We start from the raw sequence: 16,709 nt of genomic DNA on the forward strand, positions 1-16,709 counted from the left end.
TAAATGAGTGAGATCACGTGATACTTATCTTTCTCCAACTGACTTATTTCGCTTACAGTGATGCTCTCTACATCCATTCATGCTGTTGCAAATGGTAGGAGTTCCTTCTTTTTTACAGCAGCGTAGTATTCCATTGTGTAGCTGTACCACAGTTTTCTAATCCACTCATATACTGATGGGCACTTGGGCTGTTTCCAAATCTTAGCTATTGCAAATGTGTTGCTATGAACATAGGGGTGCATATATCCTTTCTGACTGGTGTTTCTGATTTCTTGGGATATATTCCTAGAAGTGGGATTATTGGGTCAAATGGAAGTTCCATTTGTAATTTTTTGAGGAAACTCCATACTGTTCTCCACAGTGGCTGCACCTTTCTGCATTCCCACCAGCAGTGCATGAGGATTCCTTTTTCTCTGCATCCTGGCCAGCTCTTGTCATTTGTTGATTTGCTGATGAAAGCCATTCTGAGAGGTGTGAGATGGCACCTCATTGTTGTTTTTGATTTGCAAGTCTTAAGTGGCCACAGGGGAAGGTGTTTCCCAATATGGTGTGTCGACTGTCTTCCCCCTATGCAAGACAAATGTCTCTGTGGAAAATATGTCCTCCACTGCGTGAGAGAATGACTCCGCTGAAGAAAATTGGGATATCTGCCTCTGTGCTCTAGCCCCTGAGCCCCCAGTCCTGGGTTCTGTTCTCAAAGCTACTGTCCACTTCCCCCTCCTTCTGCCAGAGCACAAGGTGGGTGGCTCCACAGGGAATTTTTGTGCATTGGCCCTTCAAGAAGGTACCCAAACTTTCAGCTGCCACTCCCTGGCAGACAGCACCCCTCTGCTTTTCACAGCTAGATGTTATGTGGGTACCCTCAGATTTGGTGCTCTCTGCTGGGGATCCCAGCTTTGGGATTAGATCCCAGAGTTCACAGTGGCAACTGCACCTCCCGCCCCCCTTCCCCCCCCCCCCCCCCCCCACACACACAGCTGAGATATCTCACCAGGACTTCAGTTGCTGTCTGTGGGTGCCCCACTAGCCCTTTCGGGCCTCTGCCCCTCCTACCAATCTCTATTAACTGTCCCTTTATATGCAGTCTCCACCTTCAGTCCTTGGGTATCAGGATTCTCTCCTATGAGTTTTCCATTCATTCTTCAGGAAGTCTTTCTGTATTTCAGTTGTAATTCCAGCTCATAGAGATTTGTATTTTTAAAATGGCCCAGACCAGAGTTCCTGATACTTGCACCTCAAAGGCCCTGGGACTTTGGATTTGGAAAGCCAATTATAGCATTTTGAGCTGAATAGGGGAATGTAAAATGATTTAGTGGACTTTAGTATTCTGGAGCCACACCTCTGACGATGAAAACAGGGCACAGTAAAACAAGGACAGTACTTTAATCCTTCAAGGATTGGCAAATGTTGGCAAAAGGACGAACTAATTCATCCATTTTGAAATGTTTCTTATTATTTGAGTATATTTTTCTCTGAGATTCTGTAGCAATTACAGAGAGACCTAGTTTACAGGTAGCATAGAGATGACTCATAACTGCTTACAGGTATGGAAAAGACACATTGATCTAAGTAGGCCTCATTCTCCATTCACTTCCCTGGGAATGTTACAACAGGACTAGCTGCAGGCAGGGTAGCATTAAACTTAATGGTGCCATTAACTGGCCAAACCTCTTCATTGTCCACTTTAGAGTGGGGCCAGGCTAAGTTGCAAAAGAAGATTAGCCCTTTTTATCCCTTTGGGGCACCTGAGTCAAATTTCTCCCAGTTGAAGCATTTGTACCCCAAAAGAAAAGGGGACTCTCAAGGCACTGTGGCCTGGTTCCCCAGCTACAGAGGCATGTGCAGCAAGCCATGGTTAAACATCTCTGCAAGTCTCTCGGCTTGGCTGTTTGGGCCATTCTGAGTAGGGCAGGTCTCCTGTTAAGCTTTCTCTCTGACTCTCATGGAAGTTAATAATGAAGAGATGGTTAGCAAACATTCGGTCAGTCTCAAGATTAGTTTCCTCTTGGGGGTTCCCTTAAAATCATTTTCCCTTTTTGTTTCAGAATCTGTTTCATTTAGTTCTAAATACATATTAACCTTGTGGGCCGGGGTGGGGGCGAGGGAGGCGGGGGGACATGTGAGCATCACTGATTTTAAAATCTCTATCAGGTGAATTGGGACCGAATGACCAGTAAATTATGTTGCCCCTTAACATGCCCTAATTCAGTGATCAGCAAACTCATTAGTCAACAGAGCCAAATATCAACAGTACAACGATTGAAATTTTTTTTGAGAACCAAATTTTTTAAACCTAAACTATATAGTTAGGTACAGTGTTATGAAATTAATTAGGGTACTCCTAAGGCTTACGAAGAGCCACACTCAAGGGGCCAAAGAGCTGCTTGTGGCTCCTGAGCCGCAGTTTGCCAACCACGGCCTTAAATGAAAGGGGAGAGGTTCTGATTTTAAAACAGCCATTGGTTGCTTAGACACCCCTCCCATTTGTACAGAAGTTTTACTCTGAGGGAGAGGGAAACGTAGACGGGTAGGGTTAAGAACAGATAAGGTAGCCCCAATAACTCCAAGGGCCTTAGTAATGTCCCCATTTAAGATGATTTCAATTTCTCCTAACATATTAGTAAGGAGAAGGGGAAAATACCCTCTCAGAGTCCTGGAGCCACCCTATGTTTGCTTCTGTTTCCTCTTTGTAAATCACATTTCAGATTTCCTTGTTAAACAGTCTTTCTCATGGTGACCTTGCTCTTTATTGCAAAAGACTCCTCTCAGGTTTCACACCAGGCCTTATTTAGTAATCCTGTTGCCTTGCTCTCAGAAACCAGTGGCTGTATTAGTTGGACTAGGTCAGAATAGACAGGATTGTTCTAACAGTGAAATTTTTGTGAATCCATCAGGGTCCCAGATAAAGTCGGGAATAATTGCTAGTTCCTCTCTAGCTGAGACCAGCTTTTGCCAAAGGGAGCTGTTAGAATTCTTATTCTCATTTTCCTGCAAGTCAGTGGTAATAGAGGAGAGGGAAGGGGAAGAAAGATGGAAGAGGAAAGGGCAAGTCCATACAAGAAAGGTTGGAAAGGAAGCGGGGGAAATGGGATGTAGGCATTTATTAACTTCAGAACAGTTCTGAGACAGTCTCTAAAATTTCTTATTAATTTCCTTTCTTCTATTGGAAGAATTATTTTTTATGTGCTTCTCCTTAGAATCTTCTAATTTCCAAATCAAGATATGCTTCCCATATAGTAATTCAGTTTCATATCAGAGCCAGCATTTTTCTTATTTCTGCATGCAAAATATTAATGTAGGTACCCCAAAACAACTGCATTTTGACCATTTCTAAGTTGATATTTTCTAGTTAAATCTTCCCATTTCTGTGAAGCACTTGCATGGGAACCAGCAGGCTCAATGGGCCCTTTGCTGGATCCTAGCACGATGTCTGGGTCTGTTGGAAGGTCCTAGGTGAGTTTCTTTGCAACCCTGCCGAGAATACGCCAAGTAATGTTAACATAAAAACATTTGAACCTGTAAAGAATTTGTGTGGGTTTATTTAAGACAATCTGTCGACAATGGCCGGGAAGCAGTATCTCAACAAGTCGGGATAGTGCTCCAGAGAATGGCAGTTTTTTCACCTATTTTTATACGTTGCAAACACAGGAGGGGATGTAGGTGGGTTGCATAAAATCCATTGGTGAAAGATTAGAGAGGTGGGAGAAAGCAAAGTGGAGAAACCTCTGGAATTAGATAAAAAGTAAAACGATAGACACATACTTAGAATGTGCAGATAGTTAATAGTTACTAGTCAACAACTAACATGATAACAATAACAATGAAGGAATTTCTGGTGTCTGTCCTGGTGCCCAGGCACATTAGGTTGTGCCCCAGGGTGTCGGGGAAAAGGGAAGTTACAAGTTACTCTGACATTTCAAGGATATGTCATCATAGATGCAAAAAAGACAGATAGGCTCAGTTAAGATAACGGTAGACCTTGTCGGTGAAGATACCAACCTAGGATGTAACTACCCACCAAAACTGCTTTTAGTTAAAGTTTAATTTCAGACCATCTTTTGTGATTACTTTAGGTCTCTGAGTTTGAAAAACCGCCATGCAGGCCTTCCCTGAGCTGCTCATGTTAACATGTGGCCCCTTTCATCCACATGAGTCAGAATCTGAATTTTTAGCAGGACCTGCAGTCCCTCCCTATGCACAGGAGATGGGGAGGGGAGTTCCCATCCCCACATCATGGGGTCTCATTCTGGCTGGGCATCCACTACAGCTGGGCAGCTGCCAAAGCAGCATTTCTAAGATGTCTCCTGGTCATTGAATCTTTAGAAAGTTCCAGTGATGATACCATACACAACAGGGTGGCATCCCTGTGACCAGAATTCCTGATGTCACCCCAGGCTTCTGCTCTGAAGATAAGAGCCAAATGGGGATGAGAGAAGGCGGTGGGAAGGCTACTGTGCACTCCACACAGAGCTGTGGGAGACGCCCTGGATATGTACACCCCAAGCTTCTGTTTGTCCAATTGTGAGCGGTGGCATGGAGCCAGGGGTTAACCTGCAGAGTTAGATGTGTTCTCAGTTCAGCAACCTCTGTTCTTGAGTTCAGCTAAGAGAAGAATTCAGAGTCAAAAACTCAAATTATAAGAGAGAGTTTATTTAGAACGTCACAGAGGTAGTATTGAGATGTAGCAGAAATGGGCTCAGGAAACTAGTTACAGCAGCAAATGAAGGACCCTTGGAGCTTAAGAGAAAGAAAACAAAGATACGAGCCTGGAGGAGAGAAGGAGGGGGACAGCCACGATGTGTTCCAGAGAGAAAGAGCCACACTGGGTCCTTCTTCTTGAGGGTAGTTGTCTGGAGGTTTCAGGGGAGGATCCCAATAAAATATTCATCAGCTTTCCAGGTGTGTCCTTTTGGGTCGAAGGTCATTAGTCAATGCAGTAGATCCTGACGTTAGCTATGTCCAGACTAATCCGATTTTGCTGCTTTTCTGGGTCTAGAGCTGAAATACAACTGAAGCCGAGATGTATTTGATGCCAGTCAGAACCTCATTGTCCTGGGGGCTTAATGCTGAAGGGCTATTCTTAAGTCCTCTGGCTTCTTCCCCCTCTAAGGGCGTCTAACCCACATGACTAAGTACATGCCAGGGGAGGAAAGGTCAGGGGAGGGCCTGAACCACATGACCAGTGATATGAAAGGTCAGAGGGTCTAAACTGCAAAACCAGAATATGCTCAGTGAGGAAAGGTTACCCAGGGGGCAAGGTCCCAGTCCAGTTTTGCACATTGCTAGGTAACTGGGGCTTTCCATTCTGGTGACCTTCCCTACTGGCTTATTGTCCTACTCTGTTCAGGCCTAACTGCCTACTGCACAAACAAGGTGTGTGTGAGTGTGTGTGTGTGTGTGTGTGTGTGTGTCTGTGTGTGTGTGTGTGTGTGTGTGTGTGTCTGTGTGTATAAGGAGGAGTCACTGCAGAAGGTAGAAGCCTCAGGAGTTACAGGGAATGCAAACGTAGAGGAAAGAAACGGGGAGGCAGGAATAATGGGAGGGCAGGGAGGAACCTGGGTACAGACCCCACCCCTGGCTCATGTGACCAGGGAAGTGATCTTGGCCCAGGAGGAGGCTCAGTGCACAGGGAGGAGGAACAGCACATCCCACTCACCAGGACAGCCGTGTTTGTGAGCATTTCTAGAATCCAAGATCTCCCCACAGAACGAGGGACAGAGCAGCAGACACCATGGAGTCCCCCTCAGCCCCTGCCCACAGAGGACTTGTCCCCAGGCAGGGGCTCCTGCTGGCTGGTGAGAGGGGACAACTACCTGGTGGTGGATGGGAGGAGGAGAGGCACAGGCTAGCTGATGACTCCTGAGGACCACAGGCTCTCAGAAAAAACAGGGGGGAGGGGACAGGCTTCTGTTTGGACTTGAGGGGAGAAGACAGGGGAGCAGAGTAGGATGGGGGAGGGGACTCCACAACAGGAAAATGAGTGGAAGTGGTGAGGGACAGGAAAACCTTAATGGCTGCTCATTTCCCAACTTACTCATCACTGAGAATTGAATGCTAAAAACTTTTTTAAAGAATGTATTTGTATTGATTACAGAGAGGAAGGGAGAGGGAGAGAGAAACATCAATGATGAGAGAGAATCACTGATTGACTGCCTCCTGCACGCACCCCCACTGGGGATTGAACCCACAACCCCGGCATGTGCCCTTGACCAATAACACACCGAGATCCTTCAGTCCAGAGGCCAATGCTCTATCCACTGAGCCAAACTGGCTAGGGCTAAAAACTTTGGATAATAACAATTTATGTGAGGAGACAGAAAATTTAACCAGGAGCAGTAAACATTGTCTTTACCACCAAGCTGAGAAATGGGCAGATACATCCAGGAGGTGCAGGATCCTGGAACAATCACTCATTCACCCATAGGTACTTGCAGCCTGTTGCAGGCACTGGGGGTGCAATAAGATCAGACAAGCCCCTGCCCCAATGAAGCTCATGTTCTATGGGGAGGAAGCAGACAAGGGAAGATGTAGATGTGATGTCAGGTCCCCACAATGCCATGCAGGGAACAGAGCAGGGACAGGCCAGAAAGTGAAGACAGAGGCCGTTAGAGAATATGGTTAGCAAAGGTATCTTCTAAGGTCATCCCTGAGTGTCAACAGGAAGTGTGAAGGCAGACATCTGGGTAACAGTTTTCAAAACAGAGGAAATAAGGGCAGAGGTGCTGAAGTATTGGTGGTCACACAGCTGACTTTGACCACAGGAGACACACACACATACGCTGACCAAGGCTGAAAGATGAAGAGACCAGCTGAAGACCCAAAGCTTCATCTCTCCATCCCAATACATAGCTCCAAATGTTGATCAATTTCTCTCTTCCCTCCTAGCCTCACTCTTAACCCTCTGGAGCCTGCCCACCACTGCCCAGCTCACTATTGAATCAGTGCCGCCCAGTGCTGCCGAAGGGAAGGATGTGCTTCTCCGTGCCCACAACCTGCCTGGGGATCTTGGAGGCTATGCCTGGTACAAAGGGGAAACAGTGGACAGCAACCATAAAATTGTATCATATGTAATAGACACTCAAAAAATTACCTACGGACCTGCATACAGTGATCGAGAGAAAATATATCCCAATGGATCCCTGCTGTTTCAGAACGTCACCCGGAAGGACACAGGATACTATATCCTACTAGCCATAGACAAAAATTTTCTGAGCAAATCAGTAACTGGACAGCTCCGTGTATACCGTGAGTGATTGCTCTCTGACCTCTGGGCTCGGGTGGATGAATTCTAGTTCACACACAGGACTGACAGCCCTGGACTCTGCCTCGATCCCCCTCTGCATCATGTTCCAGAATGGATTTGAACATTTAGTGCAGGACACACACAGTGTAAAGAAACTTCATAAGATTAGAGTTCCCTTCCCAGATTCCAGCCCTGCAGACATTCTCCACAGAGAGAAGTCTGATGGGAGTGACTCAGCAGAGGGAGACTCAGCAGAGTCTCAGTCCATCCCTTGGGCCCCACCCCATGACCATGACACTGAGAAAGACGCTGCAGAGCTTGGTTGGGTCCTGTCCTGAGGGGACGCTGGAATCCTCACAGAGAAGCTCAGCCTGGGAACCCCTCCCAGACCCCTTTCCCAGGGCTCCTGACTCCAGGGAACCTGGTGAGCCCTCCTGGAAGGGCTGAGTGGGAGCAGTGGCTCTACTGCTCACCAGCCAGGGCTCAGACCCAAGATCACATCAGGACAGGGACAGCGCCTAGTCCAGGGGTGGGCAAACTTTTTGACTCGAGGGCCACAATTGGTTCTTAAACTGGACCGGAGGGCCGGAACAAAAGCAGGATGGAGTGTTTGTGTGAACTAATATAAATTCAAAGTAAACATCATTACATAAAAGGGTACGGTCTTTTTTTTTTTTTTAGTTTTATTCATTTCAAATGGGCCGGATCCGGCCCACGGGTCTTAGTTTGCCTACGGCTGGTAGTCCTTCAGTTAAGGCAGTGTCAGGAGAGCACAGATGAACAAAATACCCATATCATTAGCTAACTCTTCTGAGGGACTTAGGAGACTCTGGAGGGAGGTCAGGTCTCCAGGAAGGAACAGAGGAGAGAAGATGCTCCTGACAGTTCCTTGTCCACCAGGGGTCAGCCCAGGAATTCTCTCATGGAGGCAAATAATGGTAGTGGCATTTAAGTCAGTGTCGCCTCTATACTGGGCTTGAGGTCAAGTATTCAGGCATGTTTTAAAGTCAATTCACAGACAACACGGTAATCCAGAGTCCATTTACCATTCGTTCTGTTTTTATTCAGGGGAAACAGAGGCACAGTGTGATACAGTCACTGAATCAGGCTCCACAGACACAGAAAGGTCCTGGCACAACCACAGCCCCATCCTCTGCTCCACCACGAGGGTGTTAGGTGTCTGTGGACCCTGAGACCAGCCATTGTGGTTCAGTGCTTGTTCTTAGCAGTCTCCAGCTCAAGATAGATTTTCTGGTCTGGTGATTAAGCAAATGGAGAATTAATTTTCACTCTAGAATCAATTACCTACAATAACATTCAGAGTCACTGCTGGGAATGCCCAGATCTTCCCTTCAGGTTACTGATCCACACCTCCCTGCACTGGACTTGAAACCACTTATTTGTTTCCTGTTGTGTTGGTGTCACTTCCATGGGCTATAAAGGAAAGGACTTTGGCTTCTCACTCCACCCTACACCTGCTACCAGCTCAGGGACCAGCACTCACTTGCTCTCTCATGAAGGAGGGAAGGAATGATGGTGAATTATGAATGAATGAATGATGCATAATCGCTAGAGAGACTGGAACCTGGATGCAGAGTCCCAAAAGGTTTTAGCCACACCTGTTCCCTGTCCCTACAGGTGCTGAGAGCCATGTCCATCTATTTGACCACTTGTCCCTAAAGCCCCCTCAGGAGCCAAGTCCCTTAGTGACTATGGGGCTGTTCCACTGGGGGAGGTTTTCCAGGCTGCACTGCTCCTGCCCTAGGGCAGCTGTGGGCTCTTGGTCCCTGGGGTCTTTGAAATCACCTGTGACCCCCACTTCTCACCAAGGACATTCTGCCTCTCTCTGCTCCTTCCGTGTCCCTTATCTGCCTCCTCCTTTCCTCCAGACACACTGCCCTGCTCTGCTCTGCTTCCACAACCATGCAGTCTCCCCAGATTGTCCTGCTAACGCCTGTGTCCAGGCCCACCCTTCCGGACAATAGGAAAGGACACAGAAATCAGTGGGAGCAACAGCCTCGGCTCCATCATGAGCCAGTTTCCCAGGTCAACAGGTGATAGAGCCTCTGTTGGGCCCCCATCTAGGGCACCTTTCCCCCCACCCCCACCCCCGAGGCCAACAAGAGGAACAGGTCACATGACAGAGACATATAAACCATTAACCTACTCTCTATATGACTGAACCAGGGCGTCAAAGGCAGAAGGACAGGTCTCAGTCCCCACAGCTCACGGGTTCACTTCACCCCTGACTGGTGACTCATACTCTTGTCCTAGTGTGAGGCTCCCATTCCTCCACTGGCTACTGAGACCTTCCCAAGGTGGGCCTGGTGACCCTGCACCATCTGACTGATTCACTGCCTTTTTCACACACGTGTTTCCTTATGAAGACACACTAACCAGAGGTTGGGATCCTCTCAGATGGTGAGATCCACCAGCCACTCTCCTTTCTCTTAGACGCTGCCCAATATGAATGAATTTGACTAAACCCAGTTGTTTCCTGACTTAGAAAGACAAGGAAAAACACATGCTACATGCGGTGTGGGGGCTCCTCCCCATCTGTCTGACTGTCCATAGAAACAGGGAGGGACCGTCTCCCTAACTTTACTAACATGACACATGTCCTTTCTACCAATCTGGTGTCATCCCTCCCTTTATACAGCAGAGACACCTGGACTCACAACCCCCCCATCGCCCAGTCACTTCTGTTCTCTTAGCAGAACTCACCTTCTCTCTATCCCTGGGAGTCCCTCATTTCAAATCCACTGTGGCATCTTCCTTTGGTCACAGTGTGACCTGGTTGTACGGCAGAACTTGGTCTATGACCTTCGTGCTCTCTAGACAGAAATTCCTCCAAAATCTGGCATTAGAACTTTGTGGCATGAGTGATTTTCACATATTCTTTCACCATTTAAAACAGAATCTGTCTCATTACTGCCAAACACAAATGGCCCATGAGGGCCATATATTCAGCGAGTTCATGCTCCCCCACCTTCCACAAGCCCCCCTTCTGTACGTGCTATTGTCTGCGTGTTGAGGAAAGATCCTTGACCTCTACAGTGACAGAAAGGACATTAAAGATCCAAAAGCAGAGAACATGGCTCTGCTGCCACTGCCAGGCAGCTCCCGCCATCCCTCACTCTTTTCTACATCTTTCTGGGGTTACTGTCTCATGTCAGTCACCAGTGAGCTTCTGGACAGATGGCCACACCTCGTGGCACTGCAGCCTGGGTACTAAACTCAATGCCAGACTTGATTCTGGTCTCCTGTGTATTGCTTCTGCTCAGACACCCAGTTCCAGGACACCCTGCCCAGTCCCCTCAGGGTTTAAGGACTATGCGGTGGCCCATCATTACTCCTCTCTAGGTTAACCCTGGAATGTGAGGCTTCAGTGGAAACACATGTTGACCTGAAAATGTAGGTCTGTGTAGCTGGAAGTCTCAGCACCTGCACATCCCAGGTGAGACCTCAAAGTCAGCCAGGCAGTCAGCAGGTCAGTGTGGGACCAGGACAGGTGCTGGGTCATCTCTGACTCCCAGTCCTGTGTCTCTCTGTGATGAAACCCTGATAGTTATCTGACACCTGAGAAAGCCTGTGCTTTTTCTCCCAGGTATAGAGCAGGCAGCCTTGCAATCAATCTCTGAGCGCTCAGCTCCTCATGCATTTGTTTGTCTTGTGATGCGCAGACCTGCCTTATTTCTTTAAGAACTCAAGTTAGCTAAGAGGCACTAATTCTGATTGAAGAAGCCTTTGGAGGACTCAATGGGCAAAGTTCTCTCTGTTTTCTGCACAGTGGAGTTACCCAAACCCAACATCACAAGCAACAACTCCAACCCTGAGGAGCACAAGGACCCTGTCGTGTTAACATGTGAACCTCGAACTCAGAACACCACCTACCTGTGGTTGATCAACAGTCAGAGTCTCCTGGTCAGTTCCAGGCTGCAGCTGTCCAAGGACAACAGGACTCTCACTTTACTCCCTGTCACAAGGAATGACACAGGACCCTATGAGTGTGAAACCCGGAACCCCGTGAGTGCTGGCTGCAGTGACCCATTCACCCTGAATGTTCTCTGTGAGTTACTTCTGTCCCTGCCTGGGCCAGGCTGCCACCCAAATTCACACTGCCAGAGGCCAGGCTACATCCGTCCCTCTCAGGTCCACGTACACAGACCTCCCACTACATCTCTGTAGACTCTCCTCCCCTTGCTCTTCTGATCTCTCTTGGCAGAACTGGGGTCTGGCCTTGGAAAGTGAGGAGGTGGCTCTCTTAGCCCCAGAAAGAGTCAAGTGGTGGAGGGAGGGAACTTCCCAGAGGGGAAAACAAGGGCCCTCAAAGCAAAGTTGCTTCTTCTGTCACTAACACTTTCCTTCTGTCACCTTTTTCTTAACTGTTACCTGATCCATGTGCTACAAGGAACATACAAGGCTTTGAATAAGTTCATCTCTTTTCCCCAAACTAAAGGAGAAAACCACCTCTGAGGAGGGGTGAGCAGGACAGACCCCTGCTCCCTGCACTGCTCCAGGCTCACCTGGTGACTGGCTGCTCTGAGCCCTCTGTGGTGGGACAGGGGTCTGTGGTGAAGGTGCATGAGTAGCCTGTCCTCCAACTGGCCAAATCATGTCACCCATCGACACCATGGCCTCCCTCAGACCAGGTTGCATGGAAATGGGAGAGAGTGAGTCACAGGGGAGACTCCTCTGAGCTGTGTCCTGGCTCTGCAGTCACCAGCTGCACAACACTGTGTGACATGAGCCTATGTGGCATTCCTACGGAGCGCAGTGAATGGTGGTGCTTACTTGACAAGTAGGTAGATTCATGGGACAGTAGGAGCAGGGACACGTGGTGTGTAGATTACTGAAGATGCTAAGAGTACCAGCCTGATGTTAAAACTGACTACTTCTCTCTAGGGACTTCCTTCTCCCTGATATTCAATCCACAGGCCAGGAAGTGAAAATCCTATTCAGACTGTGAAATCCTTTAGATTGAAACTTCTACAGGTCCTAAGGTCAGGAAGACTGGCTGGGCTATATTCTCTGATAAATTATTTAACAAAAAGGAAATGCCTTCCCATCTCTTCTTATAGCACTATACTAGAGAGGGGGTGTGAGTATTTAGAAATTAGAGAAAGGTCTGGGAAAGAGTCACACAAAAGTCAATGGGTGGAAAATGCCACATGGTGATGGAGATGCTGGACACATGCTACAAGGCACCCGGTGCTAATACCTCAGATAACCAGGGAGGAAGGTCAGGGGTCATCCTGAGGGGATCTGAAGAGAAGAGGAGAGGTATGGCCCTCTCATTACAGACTGTCATCTGAACAAAGGTCCTCACCGTGCAGATATCAGAGTCCTCCTCTGGTGACCCTTACAAAGATTACTGTGGACTGTGAGTGGTTGACATCTCTGAGGAAGGAGCCCACTCTCAGTCAGTTACCTCCTCTGTTCTCCACAGAGCCTGTGGGGAAGCCCTCCATCCGAGCCAGCAATGTCACAGTCACAGAGCATAAGGACGCTGTGGTCCTGACCTGCCTCACAAATGACACAGGGATCTCCATCCGATGGCTCTTCAAGAACCAGAGTCTCCTGCTCACGGACAGGATGAAGCTGTCCCAGGGCAACAGCACCCTCACCATAGACCCCGTCAGGAGGGAGGACGCCGGTGGCTTTCAGTGTGAGGTCTTCAACCTGGTCAGTTCCGCCATAAGTGAGCCCCTCAGGTTGGATGTGCAATGTAAGTGACTCTCCACCTCTCTCACTTGCTCTTTGTATATTTCACGGGCAGGGGGTGAAATGGATGAAAGCCTTGAGGAGGTGGGAGCCTCCTTCAGAGCCTATAGAGCACATGGGTACGGACCCCAGTATTAGACTAATCTCATCATTGCCTCAGTTCTATGAGTATAAACTGTCTGACCACGGGGAAGGCTCTCACCCAACTGAGCCTCAGTTTCCTTGTCTCTAAACTGGAATAAAACAGCTGGACCTAAACACTGTTGTTAGGATAATTCTTGTGAGGTTAATGAGTTAAAGCCCTCAGCCAGGGTCATGCTCAGTCAGGACTCAGCCAGTGTACCAATTATTATTGTTATTTTTATAAACGCTGTTGTCAGTAGCTGTGAAATCAAGCAGAACTTGGTGAAAATGTCATTTATCACTCACCAGTTCTGTGACTCCAGCCATTTATTAAGCACCTCCCATCCCTGATTCTGTATGTGCTCATGGGGGTAACACCCCTGTCCCTGGTGGAGGTGGAAGGATCAGATGACATGAAAGTAGAGTATTTCCCACCCTATGGGCCATTTAAAACACTCAGCACATTCTTGTTACTCATCAGCACTGAGTTGGTAAGTAAGGTGCCTGCTAAGACTGTCCTTAGTGATGGAAAAGAAGAAACAGGGGTAAGAGACAGAATATGTGAGGGAAAGAGGAGTTAAGAGGAAAATTATCAGGGCATGGTAATGGTGGGTGTGAGAGTACGTGAAAAGGTAGAGCCAATGGAAGGTTTCGAATGTGCCAAACAGAGAATGATGCAACCGCCAGAAGTGGGGTGTCAGGAGGACTGGCACTCCCAAACAGCACAGACCAGGTGGCAGCTCCTTCCTCCCTCACCAGGCCGCCCCCTGCAAGGCCCCTCCTGGTTTCCCCTGAGTGGACTTGGGCCTTCGCCGCTCCCCCTTTCCTTCTCCTTTCAGCAAAACAAAAGGACACGGGCTACTCTGTGGGGACCATCGTTGGCAGCGTGATCGGGGTCCTCGTTGTGGTGGCTCTGGGGACCTCCCTGGGCTATTTCCTGTACCTCAGGAGGACGAGGAGGTACCATGGCATTTCCTTCACCCTCACCCTAATCCTGTCCCCTGATCCCGGCTGACCCCCAGCAGAGCCCAGGCCAGGAGGAAAAAGACCCCGTCCTCAGAGGGTTCTGGGCCGGCTCCCTGTGGCCTCCCAGCTTCCCCATGAAGGCCCCTAACTCCCTCCATCCAGCTCCTCCCTCACCAGCTGCTGACCAGGGTGGTTTCCTCAAGAGCTTCCGCACCTATAAATGAGGCAAAATTAAGGAACTGTGCCCTCTGGATTGTCCTGGTTCCCTCCATACACCTGCAGCGGTGCCGACAGGTAGTAAGTGCTCAGTAAGGCACCTCCTGTTGTTTAAGTCCACCCTCCAGGTGAGGGGATGGGCTGCCTCAGGGTCTGAAAGTCATCCTGGCCAAGGCCACACAGCTGAGCGTGGAAGAGCCTGGACAGACTGAGTGAGTCAAATGCCCCCATGAAGCCAGTTTGGTAACCACAATCCTGATCTGTGAGATAGGAAGCCTGGCCTGGACAGGACAGCAGAACCTGTGATGTGGTTTTTGCCTCTAGTTCAGAAGGATGGAGACAGGACAGGCCATTGTCACAGTGTAGCTCTGTAGGCCTGAGGGGGAAAGTCTGGGCACAGCAGGCACCACACTCATCCAGATGCTACATGAGGCTGGCACTGCTGACCCCTGAGGCCTTGACCTTTCCACTAAGTCAGACCCTCAGGGTAGATTCCTGTCCTGGGTCCTCAGTCCCTTCCCTGGTAACTCCTCCCAGACCGCTATCTGCCTGTGGGTCCTTCCCCTGTGGGCCTAGGTCATCTGTGGATCCTTAACACCTTGCCTCAGTTCCCCTCTCCTGGGCCCAACCCCCCTAAACAGTGGAGAGAGGCCTCCACCCTCTGCTGGGAAAGGAGACCCTCCTTGCCCCCTGTTGTGACACCAAAGCTCCCCTGCACCCCTCACAAGTAAGTCTGACCTTTCCCAGGGCCAGTGACCCGCATGGCCTCCGAGAGCACCCACCTCCAGCGGCCACCCCTGGTGAGTGTCTGTTCAGCCTGGAGCCCCTGGGCCTGCCCCACAGTGTCCACCCCTGCCCTTGTCCCTCAGGCTCTGATCCTTCCTTGGGTTTCAAGGGGGATTCTCACCACCACTCTGCACGGGGGACCCTGGATCACCAGTCAACCCTGACCTTTAGGCTGTGTCATGTGTCACCACCTCTCCCTCACTGGACCCTGAAATGGCCAGAGGGTCTCACCTTGGGAGATGACCTTCCACCCTTGGCTCTTGGGAGCTAAAGAACCACCCCCTCCTGGGAGAACAGGCCAAAGCTTCCTCCCCCCGGGGTGCTAACTCCTCCTGTCTCTGCTCCCAGGCCAGGGTCCCTCTGGAACCTCTGCCTTCCCGGTAAGTCCATCCCCTCCCTGTTCCCTCACCCAGGGCCTCTGTGTCCCACCCTCAGGGCAGGGGCACCATCCAACCTCGCAACACAGCACAGACCCCCTCCCCAGAACAGCCAGCACAAGGGGATCCCTGCCCTGGCCAAGTGGGGCCCTCACATCAGGGTTAGACAGGGTAGGACGGAGTCTGAGGGGAACCCTGGAGTCCAGCATGGAGCAGAATGGGCCCCAGGAACAACAGTCTGGGTCCGAGACTAACAAGGGTGAGGGCGTGCAGTGTGGGCTGAATTGGGCTGCTGGGCTACAGGTGTGCAGACAGCTGCTCAGGAGGCAGAGCTGTCAGTCGTACAGGGAAAAACCCTCCCTCCCCGTCCTCTGATGCCCTCTCTTCCTGCTGCACAGGGCCCCCTACCTGACCCCAAGACAACAGGCCCCATCTATGAGGTGAGTGTGGATTATGAACGTTCTGTCCTGCAGGTCCCAGTGGTCCCAGGATCTGCCCCCAGTACAGCCCTGGCTGTGCTTCCAGCCTCAAGAAAGGGCAGAAAAAGTGAAAACAGAGGGTGGGGGGAGGGAGGTGCCCGGGGACAGACGCCCAGCACAGTCAGCCCCCATAGAGCCCCACAGCACGGGTTCTGAGGAGGCTGCGGGGCTCAGAGATCTCTTCTTTCTGTGACAGGAATTACTCCACCCAAACACAGAGGTGTACTGCCGCATCGTCCCCAGGGCAGACGTGGCGTCTTAGTTCCTCCAGGACCTGAGACCCCACACCCTGTGGATGTGGCCTGCGCCAGAGAACCAGCTCTGAGCATCATGCTAAGCGAAATAAGCCAGTGGGAGAAAGATTAACAGCACATGATCTCACTCATTTGTGCAATATAATGAACAACATAAACTGATGAAGAAAAATAGAGCCAGAGGGGGAAAAAATATTTTAGAATATAATAGTAGTCCTCCTATTATGGGCAGATTTTTAATATTTCCTTCAATGTTTGTGATACAATACTGTATTATACATTATAGATAATATTATTATACTTAAAATCCTATTTTCTGGAAATATTATTGTTTATTTCATGTAATATTATTATACTTAAGATCTTTTTTTGAATAATTTATGTTTATTGCATTTAACATTATTATATTAAAAAGAGTTTCCCTTGAGATTAAAAAAAAATAAAATGCTATAAGGGATTGCTAAGAACAAGAAACAGAGAGAGAAACCTAGCCATACAGAATTAAAATAGCTATAAATAAGTACCTCTCAATAATAACCCT

At 49.1% G+C, this 16,709-nt stretch overlaps 2 protein-coding genes across 5 annotated transcripts in view; both read left to right on the plus strand.

The window, feature by feature from the left end:
- The window catches only part of LOC132216799 (carcinoembryonic antigen-related cell adhesion molecule 1-like), a 287,472-nt gene extending 272,098 nt beyond the window's left edge, over positions 1–15,374 (plus strand). The window contains exons 17-19 of one of the 3 annotated variants that reach the window (XM_059666328.1): positions 12,693–12,971; positions 13,930–14,050; positions 15,020–15,344. In XM_059666328.1, coding sequence (XP_059522311.1) covers positions 12,693–12,971; positions 13,930–14,050; positions 15,020–15,329 — 710 coding nt within the window. In that variant the 3' untranslated portion in view covers positions 15,330–15,344. Of the gene's footprint in view, positions 1–12,692; positions 12,972–13,929; positions 14,051–15,019 lie in introns of all 3 variants that reach the window. The other 2 variants (XM_059666332.1, XM_059666349.1) reach the window with 2 other exon arrangements.
- On the plus strand, positions 5,507–9,275 carry LOC132216802 (carcinoembryonic antigen-related cell adhesion molecule 8-like). Of its 2 annotated transcripts, XM_059666371.1 has the most exons (3): positions 5,507–5,795; positions 6,886–7,245; positions 8,882–9,275. In XM_059666371.1, the coding sequence occupies exons 1-3, from the start codon at positions 5,732–5,734 to the stop codon at positions 9,226–9,228; spliced, it is 771 nt and encodes a 256-aa protein (XP_059522354.1). In that variant the 5' UTR covers positions 5,507–5,731; the 3' UTR covers positions 9,229–9,275. The 2 variants fall into 2 exon arrangements, with proteins under 2 accessions (XP_059522354.1, XP_059522355.1); XM_059666372.1 differs by lacking the exon at positions 8,882–9,275 and having other exon boundaries at positions 5,517–5,795; positions 6,886–7,253.
- Positions 15,375–16,709: the final 1,335 nt, after the last annotated feature.

This window comes from Myotis daubentonii, chromosome 15 (genome assembly GCF_963259705.1).
Source record: "Myotis daubentonii chromosome 15, mMyoDau2.1, whole genome shotgun sequence".
NCBI classification, from domain to species: domain Eukaryota; kingdom Metazoa; phylum Chordata; class Mammalia; order Chiroptera; family Vespertilionidae; genus Myotis; species Myotis daubentonii.

Bases quoted from the DNA above. Each gene is read 5' to 3' on its own strand.
- LOC132216802 (XM_059666371.1), top strand. From the start codon at position 5,732: ATGGAGTCCCCCTCAGCCCCTGCCCACAGAGGACTTGTCCCCAGGCAG. The intron at 5,796-6,885 runs GTGAGAGGGGAC...CTTCCCTCCTAG, and splicing joins GCAGGGGCTCCTGCTGGCTG to CCTCACTCTTAACCCTCTGG. The intron at 7,246-8,881 runs GTGAGTGATTGC...CTGTCCCTACAG, and splicing joins TGGACAGCTCCGTGTATACC to GTGCTGAGAGCCATGTCCAT.